This window comes from Gaeumannomyces tritici (genome assembly GCF_000145635.1).
Source record: "Gaeumannomyces tritici R3-111a-1 unplaced genomic scaffold supercont2.4, whole genome shotgun sequence".
Taxonomy (NCBI): domain Eukaryota; kingdom Fungi; phylum Ascomycota; class Sordariomycetes; order Magnaporthales; family Magnaporthaceae; genus Gaeumannomyces; species Gaeumannomyces tritici.
This window is the reverse complement of record NW_008804548.1, coordinates 3,885,615-3,899,933: the sequence shown is the minus strand read 5'-3', so window position 1 is coordinate 3,899,933 and position 14,319 is coordinate 3,885,615. Positions and strand designations below refer to the sequence as shown.

General features: G+C 59.2%; 5 protein-coding genes across 5 annotated transcripts; 3 read left to right on the top strand and 2 right to left on the bottom strand.

Annotated features, from left to right (window-relative positions):
• The first annotated feature begins 265 nt into the window (after positions 1–265).
• GGTG_08712 (hypothetical protein) lies at positions 266–5,397 on the top strand. The gene is made up of 4 exons (XM_009226554.1): positions 266–973; positions 1,045–1,690; positions 1,763–2,384; positions 2,448–5,397. The coding sequence occupies exons 1-4, from the start codon at positions 359–361 to the stop codon at positions 5,290–5,292; spliced, it is 4,728 nt and encodes a 1,575-aa protein (XP_009224818.1). The 5' UTR covers positions 266–358; the 3' UTR covers positions 5,293–5,397.
• GGTG_08711 (hypothetical protein) lies at positions 5,247–9,898 on the bottom strand. The gene has a single exon (XM_009226553.1). The coding sequence runs from the start codon at positions 9,629–9,631 to the stop codon at positions 5,387–5,389; it is 4,245 nt and encodes a 1,414-aa protein (XP_009224817.1). The 5' UTR covers positions 9,632–9,898; the 3' UTR covers positions 5,247–5,386.
• A 641-nt stretch (positions 9,899–10,539) lies between these two features.
• Positions 10,540–12,038, top strand: GGTG_08710 (hypothetical protein). Its single transcript, XM_009226552.1, has one exon. It carries the CDS (start codon positions 10,958–10,960, stop codon positions 11,870–11,872), a length of 915 nt encoding a protein of 304 aa, XP_009224816.1. The 5' UTR covers positions 10,540–10,957; the 3' UTR covers positions 11,873–12,038.
• A 188-nt stretch (positions 12,039–12,226) lies between these two features.
• Positions 12,227–12,970, bottom strand: GGTG_08709 (hypothetical protein; the record flags this gene model as incomplete). Its single annotated transcript, XM_009226551.1, has 1 exon — positions 12,227–12,970. The coding sequence occupies one exon, from the start codon at positions 12,968–12,970 to the stop codon at positions 12,227–12,229; it is 744 nt and encodes a 247-aa protein (XP_009224815.1).
• Positions 12,971–13,102: 132 nt separating this feature from the next.
• Positions 13,103–14,296, top strand: GGTG_08708 (hypothetical protein). Its single transcript, XM_009226550.1, has one exon. The coding sequence runs from the start codon at positions 13,337–13,339 to the stop codon at positions 13,940–13,942; it is 606 nt and encodes a 201-aa protein (XP_009224814.1). The 5' UTR covers positions 13,103–13,336; the 3' UTR covers positions 13,943–14,296.
• The last annotated feature ends 23 nt before the right edge of the window (positions 14,297–14,319 follow it).

The window sequence follows — 14,319 nt, the reverse complement described above, 5'->3', positions numbered from 1 at the left end:
TCCACGCACCTCCAGTTTGCTCGGGATGACGTCGTTGCGAATAGCGGGCGTCTGTCGACAGGGAGTAAATCATTGCTCAAATCGAAATGGCTGACCTGCGGCTGTGGGGCAGGATTAGTAGCCGGCCTGAAGACAGGATTTAGGACCAATCGATGGCGATATGCCGCAGTGGCTGCCTTGTGCACGTGAGTTGGGGGGAAATTGGGCATACATCATTCCCATTGGCCAAGCATGATGCGACCCAGAGGAGGTAAGGCTCGGAGTTCGCTGGGCTTCAATGTCTCGATTTCTCGTCGGGCAACCACAACATCCACCGTTCTTCCTTGCCGAGCCACCCAGTTGACAGGCACCGCAAACAATGGGTCGTGGTACCAAGCTCAGGGAGAAGGTCAAGCAAAAGCTCTGGGGCTGGGCCCGGGACTCCGATGGCAACACCAACCCATCGGACAACGGGCCAGAGGATCCGTCGAGCTCGGCGGCTGCGACGGCTGGCCCGAGCCACCAACCAGGGACTAATCCCAGCCGGGAGCCCGCTCCAGGCATAGATGACTCGATCGCTACCGCGACAGACTCGAATCCACTGTCACAATCTGTCCCAGTCCGCACACGAGCGAGTGACAAACCGATCCGCGAGCTCTGGAATTCAGCATACGAAAACCTCCGGGAGGAAGATGCGGACCTCGTCACGGACTATGAAGCCAGGCTCTGCGGGAGTCTGACGGCTGGGTTTGATTTGATCCTCGGCCCCAAAGCCAACAGACGAGACCGGATGGCGGCCATTCTGAAGTACAAGATGGACGAGGTTAACAGGGATGTGTGGAAGCTGAAGTTCGGCAGCTCCGAAGTCCAGGTCAAAGAAGTTGTGGGGCCCGTATTGAGCGCTGTCAACTCTGCAAATGAGTACATCACCGACGCCACGAGCTCGAACCCGTACGTCTCCATAGCATGGGCTGGCGTTAGTCTATTGCTGCCGGTAAGTCGATGGTTGCGAAATGTGGTATCACTTTGAGCGAGGGCTGACGATTAGTTGAAAACGATGGACAGCTCCTCACGAACCCTGCCGAACAGGACGCTACCCTCGCAAAAGGGCTGGGGTATATCTCGACTATCATCGTCCGGAGCCGCATATGGGAAGATCTCTACTTCCGGCGCTACGAGTCAACGGCTGGTCAACACGAGCTGTCTCTACCATCACATACCGAGTACAAGGAAGCATTGGAAGAGCTGTATTTCCATATCCTCAAGTTCCAAGCTAAGGCCTACTGCTACTATTCGCAGTCGACAGCGCTTCGCCTGGGACGGGACATGATCAAATGGGACGGATGGGATGAGCTGTTCAACGGGGTGGAAGATCAGGTACGCGTCCTGACTGCCCTGCACGACGACTGGAGGGATAAGAAGTACGACGAGGAGTGCGAGAAGCTCGAGACGCGACACCAGGAGAGCACACACAGCTTGCAAGCGATCGGCGCGGATCTGACCGGACTTCGGAATGCGGTCGAACAAGCTCGGGCGGACGCGGAGCGCAGGAGACTCCTTGGATGGCTCTGTGATAGCGACCACACTGAGATATACAACGCCGCACGCGATTTGCACAAGAGTGGCACTGGCGACTGGCTGGTTAATGGCAGCGCGGAGTTCGAGAAATGGAAGAAATCTTCAGGCTCTCTGTTATGGCTTCATGGAAAGGGTACGTCCGTACTTAGCTATCACCTCCACTACCGTTATTCCGCTGACCAGATACCTACCTCCTTATCAACAGCTGGTGCGGGGAAGTCAGTCCTAAGTTCGTCGGTAATCCAGCACCTGAAGGACGAATACGCAGCCGAGCCCGACGCCGCCATCGCCTACTTCTTTTTTAGTTTTAGCGATTCGAAGAAACAGAGCTTGTCCGTGATGCTCGCGTCGCTTGTCAGGCAGCTCTGTGCCAGCAGGCCCGACACTCCTCTGCCGGTGAAGAGACTCGGCCAATACAAGGACGGGGGTGGGCGCCCAGACACAAAGACCCTAGAGACCGCACTGCTGGCCACGACACGCGGGTTTTCTGCGGTTTTCGTCGTTATTGACGCCCTGGACGAGTGCCCGACCTTGGGTAACGAACGGGCGAAGCTGCTGGACAGCCTCGGCCGTATAACTTCCCCGATGCCAGGCAATCTCCACATCATTTGCACCAGCCGGCCGGAGCCAGACATCAAGGCAGCGATGGGCGCCTTCCTCTCCAGGTCACATGGGGCGGCGATAAACCTGACAACAAATCAATCGAAACACAACGGTGATATCGGTCTGTACATCGATACGATGCTCGCATCCGCCGACTACAACTCCTGGCCCCCCCACCTCAAAGCCAACGCGAAGGGCTTGTTGTTAGAGAAAGCGGACGGCATGTACGTAATGGGGTCGATTCGGTTACATACTCAGCGCAGCGCCGTCACTAACAGGTGTCCCAGGTTCCTATACGTATCTCGCCAGCTCGAAGCCCTCAGGGATCTCGCTTCCAAGTCGGCCATCCGTGCGGCGCTCAAAAACATCCCTCCTGGGCTTGATGCGACATACGATAGGATTCTCCAAAGCCTAAACAAGGACTTCCGACCCCAGATCATAAGCGCGCTCAAATGGCTCGCCTCATCGAACGCGCCGCTCCGGCTCAACCAGCTCGCCGAGATATTCATCCTCCGCCCAGAGTGTGCCATCCCCGTAAATGATGCCGAGCGACTGTTCAAACCCGAAGCCTTCTTGAAATATGTATCTGGCCTTGTTGTTGCCTACGAATGGTTTAACGAAGCTGCCTGGAAAATGGAAACTTGTGTACGGCTGGCTCATTTTTCAGTAAAGGAGTACCTAACGTCTGCCCGGACTGCCGCGGATCGGGCCAAGCGATTCTACTCATTCAGCGAGATCGAAGCCCACCTGCACATTGCGCACTCGTGCCTCTCATACCACCTCTACCGCAGCACCCTGACTAATGATGAAGCCGAGCGCCTCAGCTTGAAAAGTTACGCGGCACGTCAATGGGCGCATCATCTTGAAATGGTGCCGCGCGAGGATTGGCCGGCCGAGGTCATCAACGCCGCTGCACGTGCCCTCGGCATCCAGAGCAACAGCCTGCGCTTAAGCATCGAAGGGTGCCGGTTCGGCCTTTACGGGATGGTAAAAATCGGCTACCGTTCCATGTTGCAGCGACCGCAGCGCTTCACTGCCCAGCTTGGGTTTTTCCAGCTCACAAATATGCTGCTCTGTGAAAGCACCGGCATCTCCAAGTACTTGACGCAGGAGGAATTGGATGCTGCCCTCCCGGATGCGGCATACCGAGGGAGCAAGGCTGCCGTCCAGCTCCTACTAGACATGGGTGCCCTTGTCAACTATGAGCACGAAGAATTTGGAAGCGCATTGTGTGCAGCAGCTATGCGCGGACACGTCGAGATTGTGGAACTCCTGCTCGGCTGTGGCGCTGACATCAATGCGCACTACGGTGAAAGGTCTGCTCTACAAGCCGCCGTATCTTATCATCACCTCGATCTAGTTCGACTGCTTGTCAGCCGCGGGGCCGATCTGAAATGGTCGGCTACCAACGAGGCGGAATCCCTTCTGGTGTATGCTGTGCGGGATGCTCATGGCTCCCACCCTACCCGAATGCTGGAGTTTCTGCTCGAGAGCGGCGCCGACATAAACGGGCATGGCGGCATCCGAGGGACTGCATTACACGCAGCAGCATCGGATCTCGAGAACTGCGAAGCGAATTTTCGGTTATTGTTAGATAGAGGCGCTGACGTCAACATGCCAGGTGGCCGATACGGCAACCCACTCCAAGCAGCTGTCTCCAACATGGTCGTGACCGAGGCGGTTGAGCTCCTGCTGGACAAGGGCGCTGACGTCAATGCCGAGGGTGGGGAATTCGGCAGTGCACTGCAGGCTGCCTGCGCTGTTCCATACTGGGAGAACGGCATCAGTCTCATCAAACTGTTGGTCGAGAGAGGCGCCAACGTCAATGCACGAGGTGGGAAGTACGAGACCGCTCTGCAGGCAGCTTGCGCGAACTATATGCACGGCAAGAAACTCATCCCGTATTTACTGGAAAAGGGCGCCAAGGTGGACATTCAAGGGGGGGAGTATGGCAACGCCTTGCAAGCCGCATGCCGACATCAACGCAAATGGGACACGATCGAGCTGTTGGTAACGAGGGGTGCCGACGTCAACACCGCTGGAGGTAAATGCGGAAATGCATTGTCTGCCGCCGCGAGGGGATTTTGGCGCAACGGTATCGAGTTCCTGCTTGGACAAGGCGCCGACGTCAACGCCAAGGGCGGCGAGTACGGGACCGCGCTCCAGGCGGCGTGCTTTTCGGGACGCCTCGAACCCGTGCGCCTTCTGATCGACCGCGGTGCTGACGTCCAAGCCCGGGGCGGCCGCTTCGGCAGCGCCTGGCACGCGGCGGCGGCGGCGGCGGCGGCGGCGGCGGAGGAGGACGAGGACGAGGACGAGGACGAGGACGAGGACGAGGAGGAGGAGGAGGAGGAGGAGGAGGAGGACGAGGAGGACGAGGACGAGGAGGACGAGGAGGACGAGGACGAGGAGGACGAGGAGGACGAGGACGAGGAGGAGGAGGAAAACGACCCCCGGGAGGTGATGGGGCTGCTTCTCGACCACGGCGGATGCGACGTCAACGACACGGGGGGCGGGCGGTACGGCACCGCTCTGCAGGTGGCACTCGAATTTGACTCTGAAGACCAGGCATCCGAATCCGACTCTGAAGACCAGGCACCCAAATTTGACCCCGAAGACCAGGCATCCGAATCCGACTTTGAAGACCAGGCATCCAAATTTGACCCCGAAGACCAGGACCTCGACAGGATGCGGTTTCTGCTGGACCACGGCGCCGACGCCAACCTCGGGGCTGGGAAATACGGCACCCCGCTCCAGTCGGCGTGTGCGAAGCGCCGTCTGCGGGGCGCCAAGCTCCTTTTGGAAAGATGTCCTGGCATCAACGTGAATGCGCAAGGGGGGAAATTCGGCTCGGCGCTACAAGCAGCGGTGCACTCGGGCTGGCTAGAGCTGGTTGAGCTATTGCTGGCCAAGGGAGCTGATGCAAACGCACGAGGAGGTGTGTACGGCAGCGCGCTGAACGCGGCAGTTGTAAGGGGCTTCTGGCCTTCTGCCGAGATGCTGCTCGAGCATGGGGCAGAGCCCCTGCTTCCAGAGCTCGGCGATGAGTGGCTCGCCGGGATGCAGAAGAAGTACGGCCGTGGTGTTTCGGAGCGGTTGGACAAGTTTCGGGAGGTACATGGGCAGGCTTGATGCTTGGCTAGGATGCCAGAAGGATTCACTATGTATTATTCATTCCTGCGTCGACAATGTTACCAAAATCATCATAGCCCAGTTACCGACCCCCTTACACCTCCGTCTCGATCCCGACATCCTTCTCCTTGTGCTTGAACATGCCCCCGACGGTGCCCTTGAGCCGGCTCAGCTTGCCGCCGACGTGGTCGGCCTGGCGCGCGGCGCGCCACTGCATGACGCCGCGGTGCTTGCGGTGCAGCTGCTTGTGGTGGTCCTTGTAGTCCTTGAGCCGCCCGCGCACCCCGCCGTCGCCGCCGCCGTCGCCGTCGTGGCCCGCCGTCGCCACCGAGAGCACCGCCTTGGTGCCGCCGTCGACGGGCGACCGGAAGATGCTCTTGATCTTTTTGAAACGCGAGAGCCGCTTCAGGGGAGACGCTTCCCGGCTATCGCTGCCGTCGTCGTCTCCGCCCTTGCCGAAGCTGTCGTCTCCGTCGTTGTCCTTGTCAGAGTCGGAGTCAGACCCGCTCGAGGAGTCGTTTGTGTGCACCTGCAGCCTTTTTCGCTTGGCTGCCACCGCCTCCTTGTCTGCCTTGGAGTCATTCGTATCCGCCGTCTCTTTGTTTGCTTCCTCCGGCTCACCCTTTTCGTCTGTATCGATCTCGCCTCCGTCCACAGGTGCATCTTGATCATCTCCCTCTTTACCAACGTCTTCGTCCTCGCTATCGGGCTCGGTATCGTCCGTCTCATCACCCTCATCGTCCCTCAAACCCTCATCCGTAATGGTATCCAGACACTCCATGACGTTCCGCATGTCCGCATTCTTGCTCTGCGACGCGTAGCTCTTGTGGTAGCCCGACAGGCCCCTCCAGAACTTGAGCGTGAGCTCGACCTCGCCCAGCTCCTCCTCGCCGTCGTGCATGCCGTCATAGTCGCAGCAGCTCTCGGCGCGGCGCAGGTTGTTCTTGCCGCCCTTCCAGACCTTGAGCTTAAACGTCCGCCCCTCCTCGTCCGTCAGCTCGTGCAGCCAGATGACGGCAAAGGCGGGCGTGCGGTCGGGCCCAATCGCCGACTCGCGGAACTCGATCACCAGCGCCGACGCGTACCGCCTGCGCACGGGGAGGAAGGCGTTCTCACGCAGCCGCTTCTCCCTCGGGCACCACTCCTGTCGGCCGTCGCTGTCGGTATCGGCGTTTCCCTTGTCCTTGCTCCTCTTGCCCCGCGGCTGCATCTTGAGCTTGCCCATGTTGGTGCGCAGCTTGATGCGGTGCTGGCGCAGGTCCGAAGGGAGGTTGTCCTTGCTCGCCTCCCTGACAGGGCCGCAGACCTCGAGGGTGCCGTAGTCCCAGCCTATCAGGTTAGGCTCCAGGTTCATCTCGACGCTGCGCCAGACAAGACTGACGCGCGCGCGGCCGTATCCGATGCCGCCGACGAGAGGGAAGTCCTCGTGGATCTGGCTGCGCCTGGAAAAGACCTTGGCGAGCGGCAAGAAGACGAGGCCGATGAGGGGGTCGTCCTCACGCTCGCGCGAGTCGCGCACGGCGATCATAACCTCGGTGGTGCGCCAGTCCTTGATGAAGCGCTCGGTGCCCGCGTTGAAGAAGGGCTTCGAGTTCTTGGGCTTGGTGCGCGTCTTGTAAATCTTCTTGTGGTTGAGGATGATGGTGCAGTAGCTGTCGGGCATGTCGTCCTCCTGCTCGCTCTCCTCGGCGTAGTCCTTCATGGCCTCGCGATCGCGCCGGTTGAGGCGTTGCACCTCTAGGCCCGTGATGTTGTGGATTTGGATGCTGAGGATGCCCGAGACGTGCTCCTCGGAAGGGGGCGCCGATATTATCATACTGTCCTCAATCTCCTTGTAGTCCTGTGCCTTTTGCTGGTGGACCACATCGTCGTGGGGGTCGGCGCCGGACTCCCTGAGCTTGCGCTCTGTCAGCTTCGAAACGCGTTCCTTGAGCTGTTCCTTTGTTGTGATCTCCGGGTTGACCGTCTGCTTGGCCAGCTTTTCTTCGCCGATGCGTGGCTTCGTGAAGTACCCCACAGACCAGGTTAGCGTCCCCGGCAGCATCTCGCTGGAATCCTGGCCTCTGAACTTATCCTCACGATCCTGCATGCGGTTCCTCGTGTCTTCGCAGGACATGAGGTACTTGAGGTCAATCTCAACCCGTCCGAGGTCGTCGTCGGCAGTCCACCTGTCCGAGTCCCACAGCTGAAGTCGCAGCTTCTCTTCCGCGTTGAGCTCCTCGGGTGTCACCAGGATGCTGGCGTATTCGTGCCAGTCTGGTTGCTGTTCGTTCATGACTATTCGAGTCGACGAGACGGACTTGCCGAATTTTCCCCAGGAGACTGTGACATAGGAATCGCTCGACGCCTCGTTGAAAGGGCCCAGTCCGCTGTCGCCCTGCTTGAACCCGCGAGCCTGCTTGATGAAGATCCAAACCACGCCGCGGCTGAAGGTGTCCTTCTTGAAGTCATCTCCGACCAGCATGTCCTTCAGGTTCAACGTCAGGCTCTTGGGAGCGACATACTCTGCCACAGCCGCATCGACACTAGATTGTACGAAGGACGAGATCAGGGGCACGTCTATGATGTTGAGGCTGTGCTTGGATAACGGCACGCATGACAGGCTAACCCGGGGTTGGCCAAGGAATGTCAAGGTGCAGAGGCTGATGAAGGGTGGGTCGGGTGTCAGTTGGAGGCGGACTCTCAGCGTCGCGATGAAGCCCTTGAGCTCGACCCAGACGGGTACAGCAAGACCTCCGGGGAGGTAGAACTTGATGTACAGATGGGCGTTCTTGGCTTTGCTCTTGATGGACTTGCCCGAGGAGCGACTTCGGTATGCCAATGCCAGTTCCAGGTTGACAAAGTCACCTTCTTCTCCCTCCAACCCTTGCTTCATAGCGGCCTGGTCCTGCTGTTCCTGCTGGGTGAGTTGGACGGCCATGTCATCGTTCTCGCAATCGCTTCCGTCGCCGCTGCGCCTCGGTGCATTCTGCGATTCGTCGCCGCCACCACCCGAGTTGAGCGCATCTTTGGAATCTTTGGAGGTGTTCTTTTCAGGCCTCTCGAGCTGGCCCTCGGGCGTGACCGTCTGCGAGGCGGCACCGGTGGGCAGCCAGCGGATGCCGAGGACTCGGAACGACTCGCTTCCTTGGCCCATGTCCTCGACACTGACCATCTTGATGACGCGCGGCAGGGAGGCCTGCATGACGTCCTCGATCATGTCGATCATGGAAACGAAAAGGTCGGGGTTTATCAGGGGCCAGATGTTGGAGAAGAGACTGTTCAGCCACTGCGTCGATTCCGGAAGCTCGGCATCCGAGCCCACCACCTCGGCCTCTCCGCGGCGTGCCGCGTCCCACGTCTCGTCGTCGAACAGGGCGGCCACCTTGTTTCGCACCCACGTGCCGACGCCTATGATGCCCGCCGCGACTATGGCGCAGCAGATGGAGACAAAAGCCGTGTTCGATAGGTAGCCATAGAGTGTCCCGATTATGTTCTTGGGGCCCTCAACAGGCCCTTTGCACAAGAACGACACCACGGTCGCCGTCAACGTGGCCGTTATGGCAAGGCCGGCAATGAGTGCTTGCTGGTATACGTTTTCGAGTTCGCGTCTGAGCTCGTCGAAGTCGGGCGGCGGGAACATCTTGACCATGCCATTGTAAGATTGCTGGAGCTCCTTCTGCTCAACATCTAGCTCCTCGTCGGACTTGGTGGCGCCGCGGAGGCCCCTGGCGGTTCGATGGTCGGTCCCTGGCTCTGGGAGGTTTTGTTCGGCGGACTGTAGGTCTTTGTCGGTGTGATCGTGGATTATGATGGGCAGGTGTGTGACGGGGTCCGTGACTTCGCGGCCGCCACCCGTCCGCTTTGTCTTCTTCATGGCTTTGCGCTTCTCTCGAGGGTCGATGGCCGACGCCGCGGCCTCGGTGGCTGACTTCTGTTGTTTGTTCTTGTCATCCTTGCTCTTTTTCTTGCTCCTGCCGTGATCTTGGTCGTCTTTTCGTCCTTCGGTGTCCCTGCTCTCCTGTCCCTCTGAGTCGCCACTTGAGAAGCCGCTATCATCCGCATCCCTCCTCTTTCTGTCCTCGAGATTGCGATTTACCGATGGGAACGGGTCGTGGCCAGACTTGGGCCCCTCCTCCTCCTTGAAAATAGCCTTGACCGAGTTGAAGGCACGCTTCGGCTTCGAGTCGTCCTCGGGTTCGTGCTGGGCCTCCTCCGTCTCGTTCAGCTGCCCCTCCAGTTCCTTGCGGTGTTCCCTATAGCCATGGATTGTGGGGATCGGCCGCCTGCCCGAGTGTGGCTTTGTGTAGAGCCGTCGGCCGGCGCCCGCCTCCTGCTCGAAGTCGGCGGTTGGCGACATGTTGGATCGGTGGTCTTTGTTTTCTGTGGTCGCTGGCTACGCTGCCAAGGCGCCGTCAGGCTTACAGGCCCTGCGTCGGGCTCAACTGGTTGGGGTCAACGCAGCTCGTCTCTGGGTCGACTCCTGGAATGAAATCGTCCTCTTCTTCCCCGCCGTCGGAAGGATGGGCCAGCAGATGATGGGACGGTTGGACGAGACATGGCTTATGGTTCTCCAAGAGGCTTTCAGTGTTTGGGACAAGCGTCATCATAAAGCGGCACCTTCTGGAGCACAGGCCGATGATGTCAGAAGGAGCTCTGGCGAAACATGGTTTGCCAACGTCTCCAGGGATCTTAATCTGGTTGCCCCGCCTATAAGGCTTGGCTGCCGCACCAGCCAATCAGCAGCGGCCGTGCGGGAACTCGGGCATCGCGGGTCAGTGGTGTCGAGTTGATCTGCAACCAATTCGGAACTGCTCTGCTGTCTCTGCGTCGCACGGCATCCATTGATGATGCTGGAGACTCTCAAATCATGCTACCAGCAAACCTGTTCTAGATCGCTCTGGGCCTCTTTCGTTTCTATTATAGTATTCCTCCTGGCCATCCAATGCAGCAAGTCCGTCACACTCCGAACTGCAACGCGATCCCTCTCCATGCCACCGATGAACGTCATCCGACAATCAGGGAATACTGCCCGCGTCGAGAATACCTGGGACGAGGATTATCATGCAACCAGGCGCGTACAAAACACTAGAAGCTCAGAAGACGCGCTGGTGCGGATCCAAGTATTCAGTATTCCACACGCATGAGCCAAACGTCAATCGCCTGTTAGGCACCCGCGACGGTTGCTCCCGTTGACGCGCACCCAATCGGCAACGACCAAAACAGCCATCTGGGCCCCACGATGCCGCCATTGCTGAACGTTCGAAATCCATGCATGATTAATGAACAAATGTGCGCAATAAAGAGCCGAGCAGATCCCACTTCCAGCTTCCGTCACCGGACCGGGCTTTGAACTTATCTCGGCTGCGGCTCGCTAACAAAGGATGGAGCGCAGAGGATCCTTTGTCAACATTCCTGCGCAACTTTGCAGATGCGATTATGTGATCAAATATGTTTCGCTATCCGAGTATAGCATCGCAACACCCATCCACGGTCCGGACGGGGGACTGGTGTCCATTGCATACCAGCGGGCCATGTGTTGGCCGGTATATTTATAGCAGACCGCACCCATGCCATCAAAAGCTGTATCTTGAAGGGAGCCATCCGTCAATATAGTCCCTATCTTTGCACTTCTTTAACTATACCCGGCATCAAACTAGCACACATCGTTTCTACCCTAGCCAAGATGAGCGCCTTCAAGAACATCCTCCTCGTCGGCGCCGGCGGGTCCATAGGTAGCATCGTCTTGGAGGCCCTGCTCAAGGAGTCCAGCTTCACCGTGACGATCCTCCAGCGCGCCTCGTCCAAGACCGCCATCCCCGACGGCGTCCGGTCCATCAAGGTGGCCGACGACTACCCGACCGCGGAGCTCGAGGCGGCCTTCAGGGGCCAGGAGGCCATCGTCAACTGCATGACCTCGCTCAGCGTCATCGACCAGTTCCGCTTCATCGACGCCGCCGTGGCCGTCGGCGTGCGCCGCTACCTGCCGTCCGAGTACGGGCTCAACAACATGCGCAAGGACGCCCAGGCCCTGTCGACCGTCTTCCGCGACAAGGGCAGGGTCCAGGAGCGCCTGCGCGAGCTGGCCGCCGCCGGCCGCATCGAGTGGACGTCGGTCAGCTGCGGAATGTGGATCCGCTGGAGCCTGGCGCACGAGTTCCTGGGCCTGCACCTCAAGGAGCGCCGCGCCGTGCTGTGGGACGACGGGGAGGGGCTGTGCAGCTGCACCACCGAGGAGAACACGGCGCTGGCCCTGGTTCGCGCGCTCTCAGAGTTCCCCGAGGAGACCCGCAACCAGAACGTGCTGCTGAGCGACTTTGCCGTCTCGCAGCGCCAGATGGTCGCCGAGCTCGAGCGCCAAACGGGCGGGGAGCCCTGGAAAGTCGAGAAGCTGGACAGCGTCAAGTTCATCGAGGAGCAGCAGAAGCTGGTGGAGGGGGGTAACGTCGGGGCGACGTTTGCCCTGATCGAGACCGGCTTCTTGACGGGCCGGTACGGCGGACACCTGGAGCTGGAAGGAGATATTTTCAACGAGAAGCTGGGCCTCAAAAAGCACACGCTTGAGGATGTGATAGCGAGCGCCTTGAAAGCACTGAAGTGATGCGAATTGCGTGCGGGGAAACCTGTGGCTGGGGGGCGGATATGACTATTCGTGAAGAACACAGGTGACGACAATACAGAAGCATGACAAAACAGTCTATCCAAAACAAAACAGGATATGGACAACAAACGCCCAATGAAGCTCAGGCTCAGACTTGTGTGTAAATTTCTCCATTTGTGTTTGGGCATACCCGACCGATACAACCAATTCGCCCTGAAGGGTTACGACCTCGCCAAGGCGGGAGGAAACGCACTGTCATGGAGAAATCGGAGGGTTCGTCGAGTAGCCTTCCACACTTTGAGATATCTGCTCTGTATGCGTCATCATAGCCAAAATCTCGGGTTCAACGATAGATCAAGCAGGCTGGCAGCCCCAGCCCTTATCACCGCGCCGGGCGGCATGGCACCCGCGTGGGCATGCCGGCTTCTGGGCGCTGTCCCCCACAAACTGCCACGCAAAGTAAACATCAGTCTCCTCGTCCAGAACGTCCGACACAAGCGTCGTCTCCACGCCCAAGCCCTGGCTCCTCTCAAACACCTCGGCGGCCCGGATGTCCATCTGGGCCCAGCCCAGCGCGGCCAGCCTCGGCATGCTGGTGCCAAAGACGACCTCGCGCAGGCCGGCCCAGCGCGCTGCGGCCGCGCACATGGGGCACGGCTCCGCCGTCGTGTACAGCGACAGGCCGCGGAGGGCGCGCTGGGCCGCCCCCGGCGACAGGTTGTGCGGCGGGCGCTGCAGGTCGGCCGCGCAGGCGCGCAGGGCGGCCACCTCGCCGTGCAGCGTGGGGTCGCCCGTCGCCCGGATGGCGTTGACGGCGGAGCAAACGAGCGTGCCGGCGGGGGGTGGGCAGGTCTGCTGGTCAGAGCCGGCCGTTGGGCAGGCGTTGGCGGTGTGGTTGACGATGACGGCTCCGTAAGCGGCGAACGGGCAGGGCGAACCGGTCTGCTCCTCGAGGACGGCGATGGCGCGACGCATCCAAAACTCCCTCGTGGCTTGGATATCTGCATAGCCGGGCTGAGGTGCTGGTGCAAGCACGGCCTGGGGCCCAATGGCTTGCGCAAAGGCATAAAAGAAAAGGGAAAAGAAAAAAAGATGCATGGCCTTGGTCGACTTTACTATGGCTAAAAAATATTTGACCGAATATCAGATATGGGATGTGGCAGAAGGCGATGAGAAGAAGTGCGGTGTGGAATTTTTCCGGCCTGCTACGAATGTCGTTTTTGCATTTTCTGCCACGCTAGTCCGAGTCCCAGCACAGCCACTAATCCAATTGACTGGAAAGCTTTTGCAAAGCTCAGCTGTTCTGTCAAAGATCGGACTACAAATGCAGACGAACAGTCAATCCCACTGTTAGCAAAGGTCATTTGTCTAAAGCGGCAAAACGTTGGTCGATGCCGAGGCCCTTAGATGATGTCATCGTGATCCCGCCACGGCCACCCGCCGCCGCCAGCGCTACCCCCAAGAATGAGATCAGCATTTTCCTTGTGGGCGAAAATGGATTGCTTCATACCAGGACCTCTCGCCTTCTCCGTCTTCCCTCCCGCAGCATCCAATCTTACACAACAACTAGAAACGCGGATACAAGCAGCGACCCCTGACCACATCGCCAACGGATTCGGCCGCAAGTTCCATCACGCAAGCACAGTCCCTACAAAAACGTATCACAACATCATTTCCGACGCTATCAAGACAGAATCCTTCCCTGGCTCGCACCACATCCTAGCCGACCAATCAGCCATGGCCTCAGCAGCACGATCCCGCCTCCCCCTCGCCATCGGCGCCCTCACCGTCGTGGGCGGCGGCCTGTGGTGGCAGACGGCGGGCGCGCGGCAGCAGCCCAGGGCCGTCACCGAGCCCAACGGCACGCGCGGCAAGGAGCAGACGCTGCAGCAGATGGCGGGCACCGGCGGGCGGTCGGCGCGCGGGCGGGACGAGACCCGGCAGGACGACCCCAAGAACACGCGCATCATGAGCAGCGCCCCCGACGTGCACAGCAAGAAGAGCCCGGAGAAGGAGAGGAGCGGCTCGTCGTCGCAGGGCGAGGTGCTCGCCAATACTAGAAGGAGATAGGCCCGGGGTGAATGCGGAGGTCCATATCAGCTTGGCTGCTATCCAGTATTAATGATTGAGGATGTCGCGGCGGAAGCACACAATCTTGCGGGTGCGTTTAGCAAGAGTTTATACCTGAGCTCAGCCGCAAAATGTCTCACCTCCGCCCATGCCTTGCTGATACACCTTCCTCGATCTGTTTGCTAAATGTCATTTGGTCAGCCAACAGGCACTGCTAAGCGCCACCTGACGCTTTAAGCGGTGAGTGGCGGGTTAAAGGCACAGTAGAGAAGTGCAGAACATGTCAGACTGAAAATGTTAGTGATGTTTATGTCCAAGGCAGGGAAACGTACGTACAAAAGACCAGTCCCTCCGGTACCCATGCAGGTGACCACAAG

What these genes read in the sequence shown, in the direction of transcription:
- GGTG_08711 (XM_009226553.1), bottom strand. Translation starts at nt 9,631, where the DNA reads ATGTCGCCAACCGCCGACTTCGAGCAGGAGGCGGGCGCCGGCCGACGG.
- GGTG_08712 (XM_009226554.1), top strand. Translation starts at nt 359, where the DNA reads ATGGGTCGTGGTACCAAGCTCAGGGAGAAGGTCAAGCAAAAGCTCTGG. An exon ending in GCGTTAGTCTATTGCTGCCG is followed by an intron (nt 974 to 1,044) that starts GTAAGTCGATGG and finishes AACGATGGACAG; the next exon opens with CTCCTCACGAACCCTGCCGA. An exon ending in GTTATGGCTTCATGGAAAGG is followed by an intron (nt 1,691 to 1,762) that starts GTACGTCCGTAC and finishes CCTTATCAACAG; the next exon opens with CTGGTGCGGGGAAGTCAGTC.
- GGTG_08710 (XM_009226552.1), top strand. Translation starts at nt 10,958, where the DNA reads ATGAGCGCCTTCAAGAACATCCTCCTCGTCGGCGCCGGCGGGTCCATA.
- GGTG_08708 (XM_009226550.1), top strand. Translation starts at nt 13,337, where the DNA reads ATGAGATCAGCATTTTCCTTGTGGGCGAAAATGGATTGCTTCATACCA.